At 35.8% G+C, this 23,599-nt stretch overlaps 1 protein-coding gene across 2 annotated transcripts; it reads right to left on the bottom strand.

The window, feature by feature from the left end:
• Nucleotides 1-965: 965 nt before the first annotated feature.
• On the bottom strand, nt 966-7,933 carry SLD5 (DNA replication protein-like protein). Of its 2 annotated transcripts, none has more exons than XM_059579230.2 (7): nt 7,688-7,933; nt 6,716-7,109; nt 3,669-3,791; nt 3,296-3,378; nt 3,103-3,212; nt 1,489-1,564; nt 966-1,410 (listed from the first exon to the last, which is right to left on the bottom strand). In XM_059579230.2, exons 2-7 carry the CDS (start codon nt 6,881-6,883, stop codon nt 1,314-1,316), a joined length of 657 nt encoding a protein of 218 aa, XP_059435213.1. In that variant the 5' UTR covers nt 6,884-7,109; nt 7,688-7,933; the 3' UTR covers nt 966-1,313. The 2 variants fall into 2 exon arrangements, with proteins under 2 accessions (XP_059435213.1, XP_059435215.1); XM_059579232.2 differs by having other exon boundaries at nt 6,716-6,990.
• Between the last annotated feature and the right edge of the window lie 15,666 nt (nt 7,934-23,599).

The raw sequence follows: 23,599 nt of genomic DNA, 5'->3' as shown, positions 1-23,599 counted from the left end.
TAATATATTATCACTATAATTTATATGATTATATCACATGATCAATTGATCATTAAATCATTTGATTATAAAATAACAAATTATACATATATAATATGGCATAACTCATAAGTATACCAATTCATACAAATACAACAATTATGAATAATATAAATGTATAATATTAATACTTAATCATATGATTCAATGACAATTCAAATACTTTATTCAAGTGAATCATATTATTAATGTACAATGATAATGTGATTCGTATAATATCAAATTAAGTAATTGACATTTTTTTTTTGACATGTCCGCACAAGAGGGGGGAGGGGGATTCGAACTAGTGACCTTCACTTCATTAAGTGTGGTTCCAGCCGATTGAGCTACCTCTTGTATTTATAATGTGTTACTTATAAACACAATTGAAGTATTAATGTATTATCATTCTAATTTTAGTAATATTATCACTATAATTAATATGATTATATCACATGATGAATTGATTATTAAATCATATGATTATATAATAACAAATAATATATATATTCATATATAATATGACATATAATCATATATATCATATGTTTTATTTGAACTTCTTTTATATGTTGTGTTGGACTTTTTTTTATAAATTTTTTTTTTTAAAAAAAAAGTTAACTTGTTATGATTTAATATTTAAAGAATTTTTTTTTAAAGTATAAGTAAATGTAAATTAAGGGTCAAATATTTTTAATTTTTCAATATGAACTCTTTTTATAAAAATTGGGCTTAAGAAAACACTAAAAATATTTAAAAAAAAAAACGGTTAACGAGTGGTTACTTATTTTACTAACCTCTAACCGGCGGTTAGTAGCTAACCACTAATCGCCTAACGGTTAACAATTGCGGTTAGTGAAATCTATTAATCGATAAAGCAATTACAGTTAGCAGTTATTACTAATAACCGTTAACTGTCACCGTATTGATATCCCTAGTGCAAACTCCCTTGGGAACTAATATTAATTTGATGGATGATAATTTTTCATACAACATAGCCAAATAGGCTTCGCATCTTTTCACTCAATAAAGATGGAACCGCTAATTACACACCCTTTCTCGGGTGGGAAACATACAGATCCAGGTTAACCTGTCTGTCAGACTAAGGTTGTGCCTCAACATTCTTGGTAACAATTCAACCTTATATAGCAAATGTCATAAAATAACACAATCAATCAAACCGCCATGACATTCATTTGGTTGAATGATGAAAAAGTAGCAATTAGAATTACATGTGTTACAACATCGCGGCTTTCTTCACTTAGCAGCACATCTTTCTGAATAACGGAAAATTCTCAGACCAAATCAATTTCCCCTTCCTGTACACGCTCCTTTATTGACTTGTAATGTATTATACAAAGATCGTCAGGCTTCATCTCCAGCAGTTCATCGCTGCCAAAAGAGATATAGTTTAATTAGCAAACAGATGAAACATTTCTAAGAGTAGAATATGCAAGAATAACAGCTTGCCTGCCATCAAGCTGGAAAGGTCCCAGAAATCTCCTGCTCTTGCACACAACGAAGGTGTCCAACTGCGGCTCTGGGACTGGAAATGACAGGTATAGAGCAATTGTAAATTTCAAGGTGCATATAGTTACAAATCAACCCAGCCAAATCTTGATTCAAGTCAACCTAAGTCAAATGCTCAAAAGCTTTGCTCAAGTTTATGACACAGCAAAAGGAGAAAAGTTGGGGATGTGTATATTCCCCGTAGTCGGTAATCCTAGAAATGCCTTCCAATAGGTAAGGCTACACACAAAATGCGTGTGAATGCAGTTATTAGTAATATCAACATCTGCATAATGAGGTTATCAGTTTTAGGTATACGTATTCGCATCATCTAATTACTATCCAAATCTGCACGATTATTGCGGTTCTTATCCGCTATGAGGTAATGAGTTTTTTGAGCCTTGTATACTTCTTGCTTCTAGTAAATACAAAAAGGCATTTTAGTTTTTTCTTTTTTTTTTTTTTAAAGTAAATAATCAAACACTAGCAACAAAACAAACACTCAAACAACTTATTTCTCACGAGATAAAAACAAGAGATTATTAACAATACACATCATCATAGTAGCTTAATAAGTAAGCATGTCTACCACAAGCTCCAAATCAACATCTTATAGTCATTGACTAATAAAACCATGAGAGAGTATCTTGTCGGGCATCCAGAAAAAGGTGCAAGATATTGGAGTCCTCCCTATCACTCAAAATTCTCACCAACCAGGAAAAAGAAAAAAGAGCAGATGTAGTGGCCAATGTTCTTTCATAAAAAATAGCAGTAAGCAATACGAGGTTGTCAGATATAGAGATTTTATAAAAAGAAAAAAATTTACCTATGAGGACAATAGAAGCTGAAATTTACTTCCTGAGTTGTCCAAAACTGCTTTACCAAATTGATCTACGCATTGAATCAGTAAAAACTAGTGAAACCCAAAAAAATTCAGATTGTGATTTCCTTTGAAAAGCTTAATTTAAAGCTTAGTCCAAAAAATTTTATTTAATGTTCACAAATGTTAATAAGATGCTTAAAGGAAAATCATTTCCCCCTATGCAATCTAGATTTTCTCACTAACACAATCAACATTCAGACCCAATCAAGACACAATCAACTGTTTGAGCATCCTAAGAAACAATTTACAAGATGCCTGCTTTAGAAGTTCACGCTTTAGCCATATAACTTTTTGAATCTCAAACAGGATGCACTAGTGCCCAAGTTATTCCAAGCACATTTTACCAAATCAATGAAGGTCAAGAAATTTTAGGTCAAAGTTCTACTGACTTCATGTTATAGCAACCCAATAGAGCAGATGTTGTAAGTCCAACAATTTTTATTGATCAGTTCACAAATGTTAATAAGATGCGTAAAGGAAAATAATTTCTTCCCATGCAATCTAGATTTTCTCACAAACACAATCAACATTCAAACCCAAACAAGACATAAAACTCCTTCATGTGCCAAATTCGTTAGAATTGGAGTAATAACGAAGGCATGCACAAAATTTGAAACCCAGAAGGGAAAGAGGGAGAGAGAATTAAAATGAGAACGAAAAAACAAAAGTAACTTGTAAGGATGACTAAGTACCCATGTCATTCTCTTCACTTATTATGGACTGCTTTAGTATATCCCGATAATTATCGGGCAATTTTGACAGAACACTCTCTTCAAGATGTCTCTCCATATCCTCAGTACACCTGTTACATAACGCCAACTTCAGCAACAGTGAGAATAAAAACTTTAATATGTGCTTTCAACAGATAAAACATACTGCCTTTACCTTTTGGCAAACCCTTTCTCTTGTTCAGAAAGCCGGTTCTGAACTTCAGGATTATTTGAGATATGGAACATGTACTTTCCAATCTGCAATAGAAACTTACTTAGGAAACAATATAGAAAACGTAATCCAATGTTGACAGCAGGAAACTTGGGGCATCAAAATTTAATTCAGTACGCACCAATCTGTTTCTTATTCTGGAAAATTAGCAATTTTTTTATTTTTTTTATTACTGGTTAGGAAGGGTCTCTATACCATTGCAGCTACATATTAGATGAACATTATTCTTTTCAAATGAAACAGAAAATGACCGATTAAATTTCCACAAAACATCCATAGACACTAACAAAGATACAATAGAAGAGCTAATAGCAACCTTTTGGAGGCGAGTCCGAAGGTACGATCTCAATAAATACTGAGTCCTATCCAAGTCCATCTGGTAGAGTGATACCGTTAGAGGATCAATCCCACTACTTGAAAATTCCTCAATGGTTTCTTCCTGTAAAAACGCAGCAAAAGTTTTATAACCATTACTGCACCAATAAATCAGAATAGCCATTTAGAAAAATCCAGGACTCTTTACGGTGGCCACTTAAGCATTTTTAATGGTAGAATTTACACTGCTCCTCATTTAGCTAAGGTAAACGCCACAAAAATCATAGTGTATTACCAAGGGGTTTTTTTTTTTTTTTTTGATAAATAATGTATATTCATTTAAAGAGTAGAGGGGTGCAACTCAAGTACACAGGAAGTATACAAGAGAAGCCCTAACTCATAGAGAAAGATGAACAAACATCTAAAAAATGTATTACCAAGATTTCAGCAAATAGATTGCTGCCTGGTTTGGATTCGATTGTGAGCCATAATCAAACAGCTTTCATTCTTTTTTTTTTTTAATCTGATAACTAAAACAGCTTTCATTCCTAAGAGAAGCATATCAGAAAATGTTTTACTTGCTCAAGAGATAGTGAAAGATTATCATAAAGATAAAGGCAAGCTAGATGCACAATCAAGGTGGACTTGATCAAAGCTTATGATTCACTGGATTGGGAATTCATTCGGCATTGCTTAGCATACTTTAGTGCTCCTTCCAGTTTTGTAAAATGGGTGAGAGAATGCATTACTTATCCATGGTTTTCAGTATCCATAAATGGTACTCTTGTTGGATACTTTGAAGGAAGAAGGGGTTTAAGGCAAGGGAATCCATTATCCCCTAACCTCTTTGTGATAGCAATGGAAGTACTGTTGAGATTGATGGAAGAGGCTGTCTTGGATAACAGATCCTTCGATTTTCATCCTAAATGTTCGAAGCTTCATCTTACTCAATTATGTTTTGCTGATGATCTGCTTTTATTCTCAGCTGCAGATGTTAAATCTGTTCAGACCATTAAAAAGTGCTTCAATAGTTTTCTGAATTGTCAGGTTTGTCTCCAAATCCTAACAAAAGTTCACTATATTGCACAAGGGTTACTCAACTGGTTAAAGAGAAGCAAATTGATTGTTCGGAAATCAAGAAGGTAACACTGCCAGTTCCATATCTGGGAGTCCCTTTGATATCGAAGAAGTTGGCAGCAACTGGCTGTGCTATGTTAATTGAGAAGATTACAGCTAGAATTGATTCTTGGCTGTCAAAGAAGTTGTCATTTGCTGGGAGATTGCAGTTCTTATCTTCTATGTTGTATAGTATACAAGTTTCTTGGTCTAGTATCTCATAAGAACCATAGAACAGAAATCTAATAAGTACCTGTGGTCTGGAAATGAGACTACAAACGCTAGAGTTAAAGTGGCATGGGAAGTGATTTGTGTTCCTAAAAAGGAAGGAGGATTGGGATTGAAAAATGGAACAAGGCTGCTATCATGACAAATATATGAAATTTGTTCGCCAAAGCTGGTTCTTTATGGGTGGCTTGGGTAAAGAAGAACTTGTTAAAAAGGTAGAAGTTTTTGGCAAGTAGAAATTTCACAGAATTGTTATTGGAGTCAGAGGAAAATATTGAAATTTCGTGACACTGCCAAGAATTTCATAAAAATTCAAAGTAGGTGATGGAAATAGTATCCATATGTGGTTAGATTGGTGGCATCCAAATGGAATTCTTTATACCAGATTTGGCCACGTTGTAGTATATGATACTGGTAGCAAGGTGGAAGCAAAGCTATCAAGCGTTTAAAAATTAAAAGTATGGAGTTGGCAGCCAGCAAGATCAGATGAGCTTGTTAATATTGAAAGCAAATTGCCTATGGTGAGAATTGGAGATCTTGATCAGCCATATCTACAAAAGGAATCTATACTAGTTCAGAAACTTGGAATGCCATTCGTTCCAAACTGCCAAAAGTTAACTGGTGGAATTTAATTTGGTTTCCTATTGCAATTCCCAGGCATGCTTTCATCTTTTGGCTGGCTGTAAGAGATAGTTTATCAACTGGAGAGAGGTTGCTGAAATAGAGCTTTAAAGGAGATGTTATGTGTGTGTTCTGCAGAAGTAATATATAGGGGAGAGATGGTTTTAGTAAAAGAATATGGAGGGGGTCTTGATAAGGTGTTTAGTAAATAATTCATATACAGATTGGGAGGAAATTATGATATGGGGATTAAAAGCTTTGCACGGCACAAACATGAAGGCAACATTATGCATATTGAGCTGGAGTGTGACAGTGTACAATATTTGGAGGCAGAGGAAGAAGAGAAAATTGTGCTGCAGAATACCATTTGGGAGGTAACAACTTGATTTATGGCTAAAGGGATATTCAAAAAGACAAAGGAGAACTTAGTGCTTTGCTAGATGGGGGATTCCAGATAAAATTCTTTCAACATAGGGAATTTAAAATTGGTTTGTTTTCTGGATTTGTGTTCTTGATCTTTGTATAGAGAATATATGGTATGTCTTTGTTAGCTGCTGTTATGTAATCCAGCGGTTAAACTGCAGTGCTTTTGTATTCTTTTGATTTGTATAGAGTAGGTGTGGTCTGGAGTATTTGTAAAGTGTTTTTCTTTAGTAAAATTTCTCATTCATCCGGTAAAAAAAAAAAAACAACAATAATCCACTATGACGTTCTTTTCTTAATAGTAATTTTTTTTATCTTAGGTGTTCTGTCTATTTGAGCCTAAAATTCTTAGTGTTTCTGAGTTCAACCCGACCAATCCATAATCAACATCAAGAATCAGTGAAATAACAAATGGAAATAACCAATCAGATACAGACAATTAAAACTAGCTAATCAAATTAAACGAAAAGTACTACTAGCAGTAATAATAAAAATAATTTAAAAATCCAAAAAATAAAAGGAAAAATAATTAAAGTGTAAATTTTACGCATCCAAATTTAAACAAAAGCAATGTTGAATTTTGATTTTTTTTTTTTTTTTCCTATATTTTCTGGGGAACCAAACTGAGATGTTAGGATTTTTTAGAGTTTGAAAAGTTACCATCAACTGGATCTGCCCTCTGGTTCGCTGAATCAGAGCAGTCTCGAAGCGAAGGATCTCTGGGGCGGCCTTCTCGTTACGCCACACCCTCTTGAGGAGCTCCACGTCGGTCGTCGAAATCAACGCCTCATAATCGTCATCCGTCCCAGCCGTTGACCCCGAAGCCATCCGATCTGATTACTATTTTTTCCCTCTCCTCCGAACGTCCTCGATTTTTCTTAAGAGGGAAAAAGGTAGAATCGGAATTGGCGCCAAAAGTAAAAAGCTTGTGAAATCTGGATTGAAAAATGAGCACGTGTTGTCGAGGAGACAGATCACGAGTTTGTGCGTGAATCTAACACATTCAGCATTGATTAAAAATGAACGGCGCTGATGGGTTTGATTCACGCACAAACTTGAGATGTGTCCCATCTCTCTGTCAAACCCAAATTAAAAGAAATAAGGAAGGAAAGAGAGGTATTATCGAGTAGTGCATAAACATGGCGAAACCCATTAGCCACAACATCCACTCGGTCACAACATGAAGCCATGAGACAACATCAAACATTCAGAAATGAAGCATCAATAATTGTAACAGCTGACCAAGCATAATTTTACCGCAAATTAGATCAAAACTTGAGTAGCCAGTAACAGAAGCAAAAGGTCACTATCTTTCCAAGTTAAACCCCACACCATTCTTAGCCGAAAAAATAAGACTCAACACCAGCAAAGTCAGTTGATAAAAGAAAGTGAAGTCACAAGAAAGGAACTTTTAAATCCGATGCTCAATGAGATATCCTACCCCCAAAACAAAAAGATCGCTGGGAAATGCAAACAATTGAAAATCCAACCAAAACAAAGCCAAAAAAATTGACCAAAATAAAAGCAGCAAAGCATTAGAGAAGATGGGTATCTCCCATGGCTGGGGATCTAATCAAATGGACGCAACTCCGTTTCAGCATAACAAATCAAGAAGCGCTTGAAGAGACTCACGCAAACGGGGAAGGAGAGCAATGATGCCGGCGTTCGACTGTGGGTCGTCGGTGGTGCCGGGAGTTTGTCGGATGGAGGAGGGAGGAGGTCGGCGCGAGTGCTTATGGCTGGTGGGAAGGACAAAAAGCGTCGCGTGGGATGGGATGGAAAGGGAGGAGGTCGGCGCCGGTGCTAATGAGCGGTGGCTGAACGCGAAGGGGGAGGGAAAGAAAAATTTGGGGCAATGAAATAGGAATGAAAAACGAATCCCTAACTAGACGCCCGCCACAAATTTTTTATTTCAAATTATTTTAATATAATAAATGGGATGACGTCACGCCATGTCAGTAACTCCAGCTTTAGGCCTTGTTTGATAAAAGGGTTGGAGTTGGCTTAGACACTATTCATCACCATTTTCCAAAAAAATTAACATCAAAACATTCTAACTTTTTCACTTTTTATATCAAATAATTTACTTTTTATTATTATTCAAAAAAAAAAAACACTACAAAACAAAATTTTTTCACTTTTCCATACCACTTTTTCCATTTTTTTTATACAAAACATTCTTATTCTTTTTACATCAACTACAGTGTATAGGCCAACTCATTTACCAAACACCACCTTAAACTGATTTTACCCGGTTCCTAGCATTGCTCAACTCTCGCTCAAAGTAGAATATTCACCGGTTTTTTAAAGTTAAAAATATTACTCAAATATAAATAACTATATATATATAACTCTATATATATATATATATATATATATATATATATACATTGGCATTAGGGGTATAAACGAGCCGAGTTTGAGTGAACTTTTTTTTATTTGGGCTCGGCTTGTTTAAATTTTACTTGAGTTCGAACTCGAGCCGAGCTTAAAGACAAGTCAAAAAATTGAACTCGAATTCATAATAAGTCAAGCCGAGCCGAGTCAGTTCACGAGCTGACTCTTATATTTAATTTAATTTAATAATTTATTTTTATTATAAATTTGAACTTTAAGTACTTTTAAACTGCTCAAGAAGCCAACTTGCATATATGAGCATTTCCTTAGTCTGATTAGCAGAGTATGAAGCCCGAGTCAATACAATAAAACACTTGGTTTCAAAGTGAGTGAATATACATCATTTTATAATAAAAGGATGTTACTAGAAAAAAATAATAATAATAATAATAATCAATTTTTAATATTAATATGAGGAATTATGTGAATAACTACCAATTCGAGCTTTATATGAGCTGCTCACGAGCTTAGCCGAGTTGAACCGAGCTAGTTTCGTTTAATATTCGAGCCAGGATTCGTATTCATGAAACACTTTATTTAATATTTGGGCCGAGTATGAGTCAAATTTATGCAAGCCGAGTCCGAGCTCGCTCACGAGCGGCTTGCTCTCTTAACAACCCTAATCGGCATTGCCTTTTAAAGATGACAATTAGGGCACGCCAGTTGCAACCATCTATTTCATTTCGAATAATATTAGATATCCTAACATTTTTTTATCAAATTACTTTTCTTAAATGAACTGGTTCATTCAATAAATAAATAAATTTATATATATATTTTTTTAAATGAATTTGGGGTCCACATCATTTGAAAAAAAAAAGTGTTGGGATGCCTAGCAGCTCTCATTCATTTCATATTAGAGCATCTTTAGCAAGAATGACTATTTTAGCCACTCAAAATACACTTTTATTTATTTTAACTATTAATTTTTTAATTCAAACTCCAATAGACTATATATTTTAACTTTTTTTAAGAAAAAAATTATTTTTCAATATTTTTTTTATTAATTTTTATCCCAACCGTTTTTCTTCCCATCTCATCTCTTTCGGCTCTCTCTCTACCAGCAATGGAATACCGAACCAAACCATCAAATGACAAAGAACCCAAATGAAGAAAAACACAAAGCATCTCCAAAAAATTAAAAAACAGATCATGAAGAACCCATATGAAAAACCCACACCAGGCAAAGAACCAATATGAAAAAAAAAAAAAAAAAAAAAAAAAAAATTTGTGTGAATCCAGATTCATCAGAATCGAGTTTTCCCTCCAACCGGATTTACCCAAACCCATCCTTTGTTTCCACCAATACCACCAGACTCCACAGCCAAACACCCCCATTCACCAATCGACCAAAAAAATTAGAAAATCAACCCTCCAAAATCACCTTCTCCGATGAGTTTCGAAATTTAAAACGAAAAAAAAAAAAAAAAAAAAATCAAACAGTAGGCGGAATTTCAATGATAAGAGCGAGAGGGAGGGAGAGTACCAGAAGGCGAGAGAGAAAGAAGGGTTGGGTTGTTGGAATTGGAGGGAGTGAGAGAGAAAGGCGATAGGTATAGAGAGATAAATTATTAAAAAAATTTGTAATTATGAACAGCAAATAGGCAGATTTAACTATTATCACTTCCCTATACAGTTGGAGATGCCTTTTTTTTTTTTTTTTTAAATGAATCAGTTGAGTCTCATTCATTGATAAATGAGCATAAATCTTAAATAACATATAGCAAAAGTTCTGAAGCAACCATAGTCGAAGTTACAAGGTTACAAGCGTAAAAAATAACGTATTACATTCTAAACTCAAACAAAATTCGCTAATCTATGACTAATTTTCAAATTAAACAACAGATCTGTGCCAAACAGACTCAAACCAATGCATAAGTAACTCTTATTCCTCGACACTGAGGGTAGAGAACCTCAAGCTAAAACTCATCATCCTCAACTCGAAAGTCAGGATAGCGTTCACATCCATAATCCAAAAGTCTAGACCAAAGCAATAAACTCGAAGGGCATCAGGCGGGTAGATCGAGAGAGAGGACCGAACATTATTATAAGCAAAAACAAAAACGATTACAGGAAAATAAAACAAGATAGAAAGAACAAAAAAAAGGAAAGTCAAATAAAATTATAGGAAAATAAACAGGGAAATAAAAAACATAAAAAGCATACCAAGAAGATGACAGCAACCGGAAAGAAGAGTCAATCGCGTGTTCGCCAGAAACCAAAAACAAAAGGGGCATTGGAAGCTTATCACGGTTGGAGATGCTCTTATCAACTAGTAAAAGGCACGTACGAACCCATATTTCAAGGTCCTCAACAATTGGCTCATAAAAAAAAATTTTAAAAAAAAAATCTGCAACAATTCTACACAATTTTTTAAATAAAAATTACACTTTCTTCTTATAGAATGGTTACTCGTTTACACTACAAAAAAATACCAGATGTAATGATGTTTTTTGCCCAAAAAAGTCATTATTCAACTAGTGAGGTTTGAATAGTGACTTTTTCAAAATGACTCAAATTATAGAGATTGGAATCCAAATTAATGAAGTATGAATAGTAAAAGGCGACGTTTTTGCCCAAGTGTCACCTTTTAGAAGGTGACATGTTAATAGTGTACGTCACCTTCTAGAAAGTGACATTTTTCACTATTCACACGTCACATTTGAGAAGGTGATGTGTGAACAGTGCATGTCACATTTTAGGGCTGCACAAGCAGTTACGATTAGCAGTTATTGGCTATAACCACTAACCGCAACCGCCTTGGATGGTTGTCGATTTTAATAACTGCAACCACCTAGGCGGTTAGCAGTTATCCAAACTAATAACCAACAGTTTTATAATCACTTTTTTATATGGGCTTTTGGACTTTTGAGTGTTTTTGGTCATCACTGGACCTATTTTTTGGGCTTATTTTAAACATTTTGGCCGAAGTATTGTCACGCCCCCGTTTAAAGAGAAAAGGGGAAAGCTAACTAATAAACGTACAACTATTAAGGAATGTTTATATTACTATTAAACATGCACAGACATTCCAAGGAAAGATAAGAGAGACAACTAGTATAATTAAAACTTTAATATAAATAATCTATCATCATATAAAACTAGGAATCCAAAGAAACACAACAAGCCCTTCAAGGAGGTATAAACCAAAAGTAGTTACTATAGGGAAGTCATAGCCTTCCCACGAGTCAGAGTCCTCCTAATACAAAATATCAAAATGTACAGTCTACAAAACAAAAGGCTGCACAGTCGAGGGTTGGTCCAGCAATCTATAGTGGAATCCTAGGTGCTACAGCTACTACGGCTCTGCAAAACAATATGTCCAGGTATCCCAATCATAGGGCCAGATGATTGGGTCCTTGCACTAGCAGGCCTACTAGTAGACCCATCCTCAAAACTATTATATAAAGCGCCATCTGAAAAAAAAAAATAAAAAAAATAAAATAAAAAAAATAAATAAATAAATAAATAAAAAATTAAAGGGAGAATGGGTGAGTTCGACAACTCAGTAAGTAGCTACAACACCAAGATGCTATAAAACATGCTATGCAGATTTTATATCATAATATCAATCATGCACAATAATAATCATTTCATAATGAAATAATTAAAAAGCAAGAATAGTAAATAAGTGAGTAAGTTATGCAATATATAGGCATTTCCTTTTATTTTCCTTTCTCAAATCATGTTTTACCCTTTAACCCATAATCGCAATTTTATCATGTGCGGTACACGTTGGCTTGTCCCCAAGGACCCATCGGCTCATTCTGTTGTCACAGGAGAGAGCTACCAGGTTGGGAACTTCCATAGGTGAAGGCCACCTGGCTGATAGCACGCACCTTCTTGTAACCGCCCTTCAGTGTGTCTACCATGCTACCCATACGATCCGGTACTGACCGTTCCTTTAGTGCCTCGAGGTTAAACATTTATTATCATAAATGCATATGTAACATTTCATATAAAACTTAAAATCCCCAACATTTTTTTTCCAAAGATTTAAAATTGCACTTCCTTTCATATTTTAATATCAAGTTTTATTCAATCATATGTCATGGTTTAAGGATTTTACGTATTACAATTACCTTATTTTGATGAGTTATGCATGAATGCGATTATGAATGAAACAGCTCACGAGGTTTCATGGTATATTACACAATTAGGAATGAGCTTGTAAAATTATATGAAATGTTACATATGCATTCATGATAATAAATGCTTAACCTCGAGGCACTAAAGGAATGGTCTGTACCAGATCACATAGGTAGCATGGCAGGTACACCGAATGACGGTTACGAGAAGGTGTGTGCTATCAACCAGGTGGCCTTCACCTAAAGAAGTTCTCAACCCGGTAGCTCTCTCCTATGACGATAGGATGAGCAAATAGGTCCTTCGGGACAAGCCAACATGCGCCGCACATGATAAAATTGCGATTATGGGTCAAAGGGTAAAACATGATTTGAGAAAGAAAAATAAAAGGAACTGCATATACATTGCATAACTTACTCACTTATTTACTATTCTCACTTTTTTAATTATTTAATTTTGAAATGATTATTATTGTACATGATTGAGATTATGACATAAAATCTGCATAACATGTTTTATAGCATCTTGATGTTGTGGCTACTTACTGAGTTGTCGACCTCACCCTTTTTTTTTTTTTTTTTTTTTTTTTTTTTTTTTTTCAGATGGCGCTTTATATAATAGTTTTGAGGATGGGTCTACCAGTAGGCCTACTAGTGTTTAAGGACCCAATCATCTGGCCCTATGATTGGGATATCTGGACATATTATTTTGTATAGCCGTATTAGCCGCAGCACCTGAGATTCCACTGTAGATTGATGGACCAAGCCTCGACTATGCAGCCTTTTGTTTTGTCGACTGTACAATTTGATATTTTGTATTAGGACTCTGACTCGTGGGAAGGCTATGACCTCCCTATAGTAATTACTTTTGGTTTATACCTCCTTGAAGGGCTTCTTATGTTTCTTTGGATTCCAAGTTTTATATGATGATAGATTATTTATATTAAAGTTTTAATTATACTAGCTATCTCTCTTATCTTTCCTTGGAATGTATGTGCATGTTTAATAGTAATATAAACATTTCTTAATAGTTGTAAGTTCATTAGTTCGTGTTTCCCCTTTTCTTTTTAAACGAGGTCGTGACAAATGTGGTATCAGAGCGAAGTCAACTATAAGTTTGACTTGCTAATTAAACTAGGGAATAACATGGAAACCTAGGCTTAGGTTAGGTTCATCGCTACACTTACGATTTAAAATTTTTAATTTTTACAAATATTTAAATAGGAAAGAGTTATGGCGGAAGGAGGAGAAGGATCATCACAAGGTTTGAGAGCTGAGGCTACCCCTGATATGGCTAAGATGTTTCAGGCTATGGCTAGGAAATTTGTCACGGCTATAATTGATCTTAGGAGAGAAGCACGCAGTGAAGAGGAGCATGGCTGCCCGTTCAAACGCTTTAAGTGACTCCACATTCCTCTGTTTGATAGGAAACGAGATCCTATGGAGTGCGAGAATTGGTTGACCAACGTGGAAGAAATTTTGCAACTTGCAGATTGTACGGAAGAGCAAAAGGTACAATACACCGCTTATTGACTATCAGGTGAAGCCAGGCACTGGTGGACCTCCAAGAAGGTATTACCGATTCAAGAACTAGGCAGTGAGGAAACAATCTCTTGGCTTTGATTTCAGAAAGAATTTCTCCAATAATATTTTCCTAAGATACTCAGAGACGGGAAGGCTTGAGAATTCATGGACCTCACCCAGGGAAATATGACAGTCGCTCAATATGCTGGCCACTTTAATGAATTGGCTCGCTTTGCTGCCTACTTGGTAATGGATGAAGAAAATCGAGTAAGGAAGTTTGAACAGGGTCTCAACCCACGGATCCATGACCAAGTTGTATGCTTTGAAATTCGAAATTTTGTGGAATTGGTCAACAAGGCCTCCCTAGCTGAGGAAAGTGTGAAGAGAAATGCTATGGCAATGATAGAATCACGAAAGAGGGCTGCACTCCTACTGAATCGAAACCAAGCTGGATGAAAACGAAGACCAAATAGAAATAATCAGAGAGTCAAACCCATAGGAAACAGACCAAGTTCAGCCAACGGCACGCCCTGCCCCAAATGTCAACGCCCCCACAATGGACCGTGTCGTGCAGGGACTAACATATGCTACCGATGCGAACAGGCCATCCACTTTGCACAAGATTGCCCAAAGACAAAAGGAGGTGTTGCATCACTACAGACAGGGAACAACTACAAACCACCCACTCAAGTCAGGGTATATGCCCTCACACCAGGTGATGCTGAGACAGATAATGTAATGGTCATAGGTACTTTACCTTTCTTTATTGGTAAGGTTGTTGTTTTATTTGACTTTGGAGCTACTCATTCTTTTATATCAACCAAGTATGCTAGGAGATTTCATATTAATATGGAACCAATGGAAGTAGGAGTAGTAGTATCTACCCCGGTAGGCAAATCAATGCTATGCATGAAAATAGTTTTGAGTTGCCCAATTCTTATTGAGGGGAGAACCCTCACGGCCAATTTGATTGTATTTGATATGGAAGGGTTCGATATCATCCTCAGAATGGACTGGTTATCAAACAATCATGCCATCATTGACTGCCACAACAAAAAGATAATTTTCAGATTACCAGCTAACACTAAATTCAAATTTGTGGGATCCAAAGTGAGCGCTACTCCACAATTAATCTCAACAACTCAGGCCAAGCAATTATGGCTAGATGGATGTTAAGTCTACCTTGCATGCTTGAGTCATCTCATGAGGAGAGGAAGATGGAGGAGATACCCGTGGTGCAAGAATTTCTTGATGTTTTTTCCAGAAGACTTTCCAAGACTTCCCCTAAACAGGGAGAGAATTTTTCATTGATTTAATTCTGGGAGCAGCTCCAATATCCAAAGCACCTTATAGGATGGCACCAACAGAGTTAAAAGAATGAAGACCCAGCTACAAGAGTTGTGAGACAAAGGGTTTATTCGCCCTAGTGTGTCGCCATGGGGAGCGCCTGTACTCTTTGTGAAAAAGAATGATGGTACTTTTCAGATGTGTATTGACTATCGGGAACTCAACAAAATTACCATCAAGAATAGATATCCACTGACTTGCGTAAGCGATTTGTTCGACCAGCTGCGGGGTGCTCTGATCTTCTCAAAGATCGACCTTCGTTCGGGGTATCATCAGTTGAGGATAAGTAGGGAAGATATTTCCAAGAAGGCTTTCCAAACCCGATATGACCATTATGAGTACTTGATAATGCCATTTGGGTTAGCAAATGCACCATCAGCATTCATGGATCTGATGAACTAGGTATTTCATGATTTCTTAGACCAATTTGTAGTAGTGTTCATTGACGATCTCTTAATCTACTCCAAAAGCTTGAAGGAACATGAAGACCATTTGGGGCGTGTTTTACAAAGGCTTAAAGAAAAATAGTTGTACTCAAAGTTCTCAAAGTGCGAGTTTTGGCTGGATAGAGTTACTTTTCTCAGGCATGTAGTGTCAAAAGAAGGCATCTCGGTAGACCCCAAGAAAGTTGAAGCTGTAGTAAGTTGGGAGAGACCCACCAATGTACATGAAATCAAAAGTTTCTTGGGTTTGGCCAGCTATTATCGGCGTTTCGTGGAGGGGTTTTCAAAATTGTCTAGACCGCTGATTGCTTTGACAAGGAAGAATGCTCATTTCGTGTGGACGGATGAGTGTGAGCAAAGTTTTCAAGAACTAAAACGGTGGTTGGTAACTACTCCGACCCTAACGCTTCCTTTAGAATCTTGTGGTTTTGTTATTTATAGCGACGCTTCCAAAAAGGGGCTTGGCTGCGTCCTCATGCAAAATGATAGAGTAGTAGTGTATGCTTCTCGACAACTTAAAAGTTATGAGCTAAATTATGCCACCCATGATCTAGAACTTGTTGCAGTAGTTTTTGCGTTGAAAATCTGGAGACACTACCTTTACGAGGAGAAGTGTGAAATTTATACAGATCACAAGAGCCTTAAATACTTATTCACGCAAAAGGAACTAAACTTAAGGCAGAGGCGATGGCTGGAGCTAATAAAAGACTACGACTGCATAATCAATTATCACCCCGGGAAAGCCACGTGGTTGCGAATGCCTTAAACAGAAAATCAAGAAGTGAGATAGCGTGCTTAAAAGCCTTGCCCCATAATCTGAAGATGGACATTGAGAAGCTCGATATGGAGATTGTGATAGGAGAGGTACAAGTGTTAATGGCAAAACTCGAGATTAAACCCACGCTACTAGAGGACATCCGCATGGCCCAAGAAAAAGATGAGGAGATCATTCGAATTAAGGAGAGAGTCAACAAGGGTCAAGCTTTGGGATTTTATGCCACATCTAATGGTTTGTTCAGATACCAGAATCGAGTTTGTGTACCTAATAATGAGGAGATAAGGAAACTAATATTGGAGGAAGCACACTTCTCACCATACACAATACACCCTAGAGGCACTAAAATGTATCGGGATCTTAAGGGGTGATTTTGGTGGAATGGAATGAAGCGAGACATTGCTGAATTCATAGAGCGATGCTCGACATGTCAACAAGTCAAAGTGGAACATCAAAAGCCTGCACGACCATTGCAACCTCTAGAGATACCGGTATGGAAATGGGAAGGAATAGCCATGGACTTTTTAGTGGGGTTACCACGAACTCAGGCTGGGTATGATGCAATATGGGTGATTGTGGATAGGTTGACTAAAGCAGCTCATTTCATACCAATAAAGGTGAAGCACTCACTCGAGAAGCTGACAAAACTTTATTTACAGGAGATTGTTCGATTACATGGGGTACCAAAATCAATAGTGTCGGATAAAGATTCTCGTTTTACGTCAAGATTCTGAAAGAGTTTACAAGAAGCAATGGGGACTAAATTGTGATTTAGCATTGCCTACCATCCTCGGACAGACGGACAGTTAGCGAGGACCATCCAAACACTGGAGGACATGTTAAGAGCCTGCGTACTAGATTTCAGTGGTAGCTGGGCATGCTACCTTCCTTTGGTGGAATTTGACTACAATAATAGCTCTCAAGCAAGTATTGTGATGGTCCCATATGAAACGTTGTACGGACGGAAATGTCGTTCTCCACTTTATTGGGACGAGCTCGGTAAATGGAAAATTTTAGGACCAGATATTGTGTAGGATACAATAGATAAAGTTGCATTAATTCGACGAAGATTGTCAGTAGTTCAAGATTGACAAAAAAGCTATGCAGATATACGCCAAAGAAACTTGGAATTTGCAGAAGGCGACAAGGTGTTTTTTAGAGTGGCACCAATGAAGGAAGTCACTAGATTTGGCAAGAAAGGGAAATTGAACTCCCGCTACATCAAAGCGTTTGAAAATTCTGGAGAGAGTAGGTCCCGTGGCCTATCGTCTAGCTTTGCCACCTGAACTTGCAAATATATATGATGTTTTTCATGTCTCTATGCTGTGAAAATACATCACAGACCCTTACCATGTAATTAAATACGAACCTTTGCAGTTACAAGGAGATTTGGCATATGAAGAGGTTCCGGTAAAATTACTAGACCGCAAGATCCAAGAACTACGCACGGAAAGCATTCCGCTATTAAAAGTCATGTGGAGAAATCATGAAATTGAAGAAGCGTCGTGAGAATTAGAAGATGAGATACACAAGAAATACCCCTCTTTGTTTGCTGAGAACTATTAGAATATAAGGTATGTAGTAGCGGATAAATTTATTTGTGTGTATGCTTGATGTTGCATTATGGTGCATTTATATAGACTAAGCAAATTCTGAGGACGGAATTTTAATAAGGGGGGAGGATGTGACATCCTATAAATTTTATAGATTTAAATAGAGTTATAATGCATATTTGTATATATTAAATGCTTTTATAAGTGATATTAATATTATTTATCTATTAAATAATTATATATATGTAAATACGTGGTTATATCTATATAAGTATCTATGTAGTTGCTGTTTTTAAGCCACAGGTTTTGGAGTTTAATTCCAAACAATAAATGGAATTAAACTCCAAAACCTGCGTTAAGTTGAGAAGAGAGAAGGATAAAAAAAAAAAAAAAACTCCTCCTATATTCTAGGAGATCTACCTATATCTAATAATCTCACCTAAAGTCCTATACTAATGGATACTGCTATATATATATATATATATATATATATATATAAACATGTACACCAATATAAATCACGTGGATTAAAACCAACAACTACATATATATAACCAGGTATTTACATATATATAATTATTTAATAGATAAATAATATAAATATTACTTATAAAAGCATTTAATATATACAAAGATGCATTGTAAATCTATTTAAATCTATAAAATTTTTAGGATGTCAAAAGTATTCCCAAATAGATGAAAAGCACATGCTAGTTTTTAGGCCACGCAATATTTTTGAATAAGGCTTGGCTCAAAACATCACATACCACATTATATTTTACATACATTCGGTCATACATGGCCAAAACGATGTCGGCGTTGTTTTGGATGTTATATAATAATAATAATAATAATAATAATAATAATAAGCAGACTATAATAATAATAATAATAATAATAATAATAATAATGATTATTATTATTATTATTATTATTATAAGGGTATGCGGTTAGTGTTATTAACTGCTTTTTCCTACTCTTAAAACTGCAACCGCCCTAGGCGGTTAGCGATTTTTTTATAACCGTCTACCAAAGCGGTTAGCGGTTGGCAGAGCCCATTTGAATACTCCTATCACCTTTTAGAAGGTGACGTTTTCACTATTAACATGTCGCTACCCTTAAAAAAATTATATATATATATATATACAAAACGAAACAAAAAAAAAAAAAATTAATATATATACAAAAAAATCAAATTAATTTTCTTTTAAAAAATAAAACAAATTTAAATAAAAAAAAAAATAGAGGGGTGGGGGGTGGCCCGAAGGGCACCCCAGCCTTCAGGGTGGCTGCCGGTTTGGCAGTAAACTGGCCCTACTTTTTTTTTTTTTTTTTTTTTTTCCAAAAAAAAAAAAGTTTTTATGTGTGTGGGTGTAAGAGGAAATTTTTTGAAGTTTTTTGATATGTGTAGTTGTTTTAAACGCAAACTTTGGGTGACGATATTTTCAAATTTTGAGACGTTTTGCTTTTTACATGTTGCTATTCATGCGGGAAAGGTGACGCGTGAATAGTATTACTATTCATGTGTCACTATTCACGTGCGAAGGTGTCGTATTCACGTCTCCTTTCGCACATGAATACTAACACTATTCGAACGTCACTATTTTATGAATAGTGACATTTGAACAGTAACATGTCACTAACTATGCTTTTTTGTTTTTTTTTTTTTTTGTAGTGTTAGGATTTAGATTTCCTATAATTGTGTTGCATAAATTGCTCTTATTTCAAGTATGTTTGGAAAGTTTTCAGATAGGATGATATGGGCCTCTTCACAGAAGCCTTCATCGATAGCTGCTAATTGATTCCTGCAAAATAAATAAAGATGAGGCAAACAGCTTGCCAGAACAAACTAATAAAAAATAACTCTGATGTTTAAGTCAGTTATAACCGTGGAGATAGAAAATGACACAATAAATGTAATTCATATGCCAAATTGTCAAATGATCTTCATACTTGGGTGTAACGTGGTTTATATAGAGATTGGGCATTGAATGCTGTTATGATAGCTAAGCCCCTCTTTTCCTACACCCTAAGGTTAGGGGTTGGCCCTAGCAAGACCAAATGCTACATGTCAACAAGTCATGATGCCTGTTCCCATTGGTTTAGGGATTTGATGGGACATTTTTAATACCCCAAACTATTAATTAGATGTAAGTGAGTTTTGTATGAACTTTTGGGTAGGGCTGGCAAAACGGGTTAACGGGTTAACGCATTAATTTACGACCCGTAATGACATGCCACCTGATTAGCCTCCACTCGGACGCAACCCGCTAAACGGGTGAAAATCTCTAACTCGGGCACGACATGCCAAAATTAGTGAGTTACCGTGTCAACCCGTTAACTTGAAGACAATATCAGAGAGAGGGAGAGAGATATCGGAAATAGAGTGAGAGAGAGAGAGAGAAAGAGATACGAGCTGAGAGAGATGGAAACGCGAGTGGTGGCGGCGCAAGAGAGAGAGGCGAAGCTGGCGAGCGGAGGCGTGTTAGGGTTTAATCTGAGGAGTTAAACCTAAGAGATGGAATTAGGGTGAAAAGAAAGGAAGAAGATGGAGATGGCTAGGGTTGGTTTGCAAAAAGAGAAATGCAGGAACATTCTTGATGAAGTGAAAATAAATCTGCAGCTTATTCAATAAAGTTAGACACGTGGAGCACATTGCATGGGGGTAAAATCAGCTGGCAAGCATTATTGATATAATGCTTAATAGCTATATCAATGTACAAAATGTGCAGTTTTGGGAGTAAAAGAATAAGGAGGAAGCTTTTATGGACTGCTTAGTAAGCTTGGGTTAAAGTGGGCTTTTAATCTAAAGGCTGCACATGTGGGCTTTTTTTTTTTTTAATTATTTAAACAGGTGTGGCAGGTCACCCACGGGTTGACCTGCCAGGAACAGCCAAACCCAGTAACCTTGTGTCGTGTTCGTGGGTCGTCTCAAAATTGTCAGCCCTACTTTTGGGTGTGTTAGAACTGTTTTGATGAGTAAGGATTTAATCATCGTCCGAGATGGAACATTTGAGGAAGGATACACAAACGTTCACAAGAAACCATAGCCTCGAACGTTCGTATACTATAATGACAGTACTGGAAAATAACACCTCAGGCTTATCCTCATATTTTAGACGCCTATATATAGACTCCCTACATATAGTTAGGAGGGATGCATTCACTCCTGGTTGTGACTTCCTTTCGCATGCACTCTACGATTGATTTATGGAAACAACAAATTCGTTACCATAGATGACGCCAAATTGTTTGGACAATTTTCAGTTAAAATGATGTGGACTCTTCACAGGAGCCTTCACTGATTGCTACTAATCTATTCCTACGAACGAATGGCAATGTGTCAACTAAAACTTGCATGTACTATCATGCCTTGCTATTCATACCTTTTTTTTTTTCTTTTTCTTTTTCATTTTGATATCCTAGCCAGCTTCTTTTTTTCTTGGTCGGTAATTAAGGGAGCCTCTGTAGGAAGGCTTAGGGCTGGAAATTGAGCATTTTTTATTTTTCTTTTAGTCTTGATTCACAACTAAGATTAATTATCTAGTGTTATGATATAACACCATACTTATTAATTGGCGTAACACATTAACATGTGGGATATTGCTGATTTGTAGGTGAACCCCCAAATGCGAACGATGACGATGCTTAAGTTGGAGATATAGGCGGGAGAGAGGCCAGAAGGTATGCTACTGATACAATATATAGTTGCACTTATTTTATTAATTTTGTGTTCGTAATATGCTTAAGCAACTTTGTTATCTGAATGGACTGTTTAGACATATTGTTTTAATCCATCTTTCAACTCATTGCAAAGGTACCCAAAGCAGTACGATGAATATGGTACTCTTTGCCTTTGGTATGGGTATAATTCTTGAAACATTTCACTTCTGTTATTGTGGCTTTTTCTTCTTTACATATGATTTAATTTCTCACTATAATATTATTTCATATAGTTGTAGTTGACCAGTAAAAGGCATTTTGAAGAAAGGGATTGAGAATGCATGTGCAAATTAATTATGATGAATTTCCTATCATATGTTAATTTTGAATTTGGTACATCTTATGGCTAAAGCAATAATGCTCATTTGGTGTTTGCGTTAGGTTTTTGTTAAGGAAGCAATGTAGTGTACTAATATTGTGTATTAATTATTTTAGAGAAATAATTGATGTCAATAATTTGCTGATATTTTTTATTTTTTATAGAAAATTTTAATGTAAATAATGCGAAATAAAAACGAAATTTTCACAACTTTTACACAGCAAACGGCATACAAGATAATGTCGTTGACTTTTCAAAAGACGTGAAAATTCACGTCATTTAGTGAAAAGGGCATGAATTTTCACGTCCTTTACTGTGCAAAGGACGTGAACGTGTTTACATCACTACAGCGTGCATGAAAGGATGTAAAAAGGCGTCGTTCCTTGAAAAAAAGGTGCAAATTTTTTTTATCGATCTCTTGTAGCATTAATCCCTAATTGAAATGATGCGAGAAAAGCAATACAAAATGGTTGACATCATTTTCTACCTAATTGGTGTAGTTTAAAACACGTCACAAAATGACCCTTTTTTGTAGTATTATTAGTTTTTACTTGAGAAATTAGTTGACCATTAATCTACTAAGTGGACTAATCATAGTAGTTCTTTAGCTCTAAAAACTGTAGTTATGATTTTTATGATTTCGATCTCATTAATGATTTAATATATGTAACTTTTGTCCATTTAGAAAGAAAGGCGTTATTCTAGTAGAGATTTGGACTCAACCACTTGTATGGAGTTCTTTTGAGTCGTACAAACGACAGCCAGATTGTTATATCAGAAAGAAAACAAGTCAAAGGAGAGAAGTTCTGTTGCACTCATTTCTAAGCTCTACCAACTGAAGAGGACTAGGGGCCTCGTCCGATCAAAGTCTAAAATATTTTTTAACCTCCAATGTTTTTACTTTGTATATTGTGATATCAATCACTTTCAAACAAAAAACCACCTACTCAATCCATTGTCAAATGGGGCCTGAATTGTTTTAAGAAGAAGTACGGGATGTCCATGTATGTCTCAATTTAATCTTGTATCGTTTCATTTTCAGAGAAGCTAACAAAAAATATTCAATGCGGGAGATGTATTAATGAATGGTGTACTTAAGGGAAAAGTTTAACAGCTAGCCTTCTTTTTTTTTTTTTTTTTATTATTTTTTTTTTTTTTATAATGAAGGACAAATCTTTATTCAAAAAATTATGAAGAGATACAAAAAACATCTAGAGCCAAGTGGCTCTAAATACCAAGAAACTCAAAGAGATTCTAAAACAACAAGAGCGTCTTGCTCTCGAACAACTACCTCATGAATAATTTCCGGGACTTCTTCGATCTATCCAAATTCTAGACACCCCAGTGGAAACTCCTGCCCTTGCAACACATGGGCTGC

Source organism: Corylus avellana, chromosome 2 (assembly GCF_965113065.1).
Source record: "Corylus avellana chromosome 2, dhCorAvel1.hap1.2, whole genome shotgun sequence".
Taxonomy (NCBI): Eukaryota; Viridiplantae; Streptophyta; class Magnoliopsida; order Fagales; family Betulaceae; genus Corylus; species Corylus avellana.
Note: the sequence above shows the minus strand (reverse complement) of the source record. Positions and strands in the feature narration are given on the sequence as shown.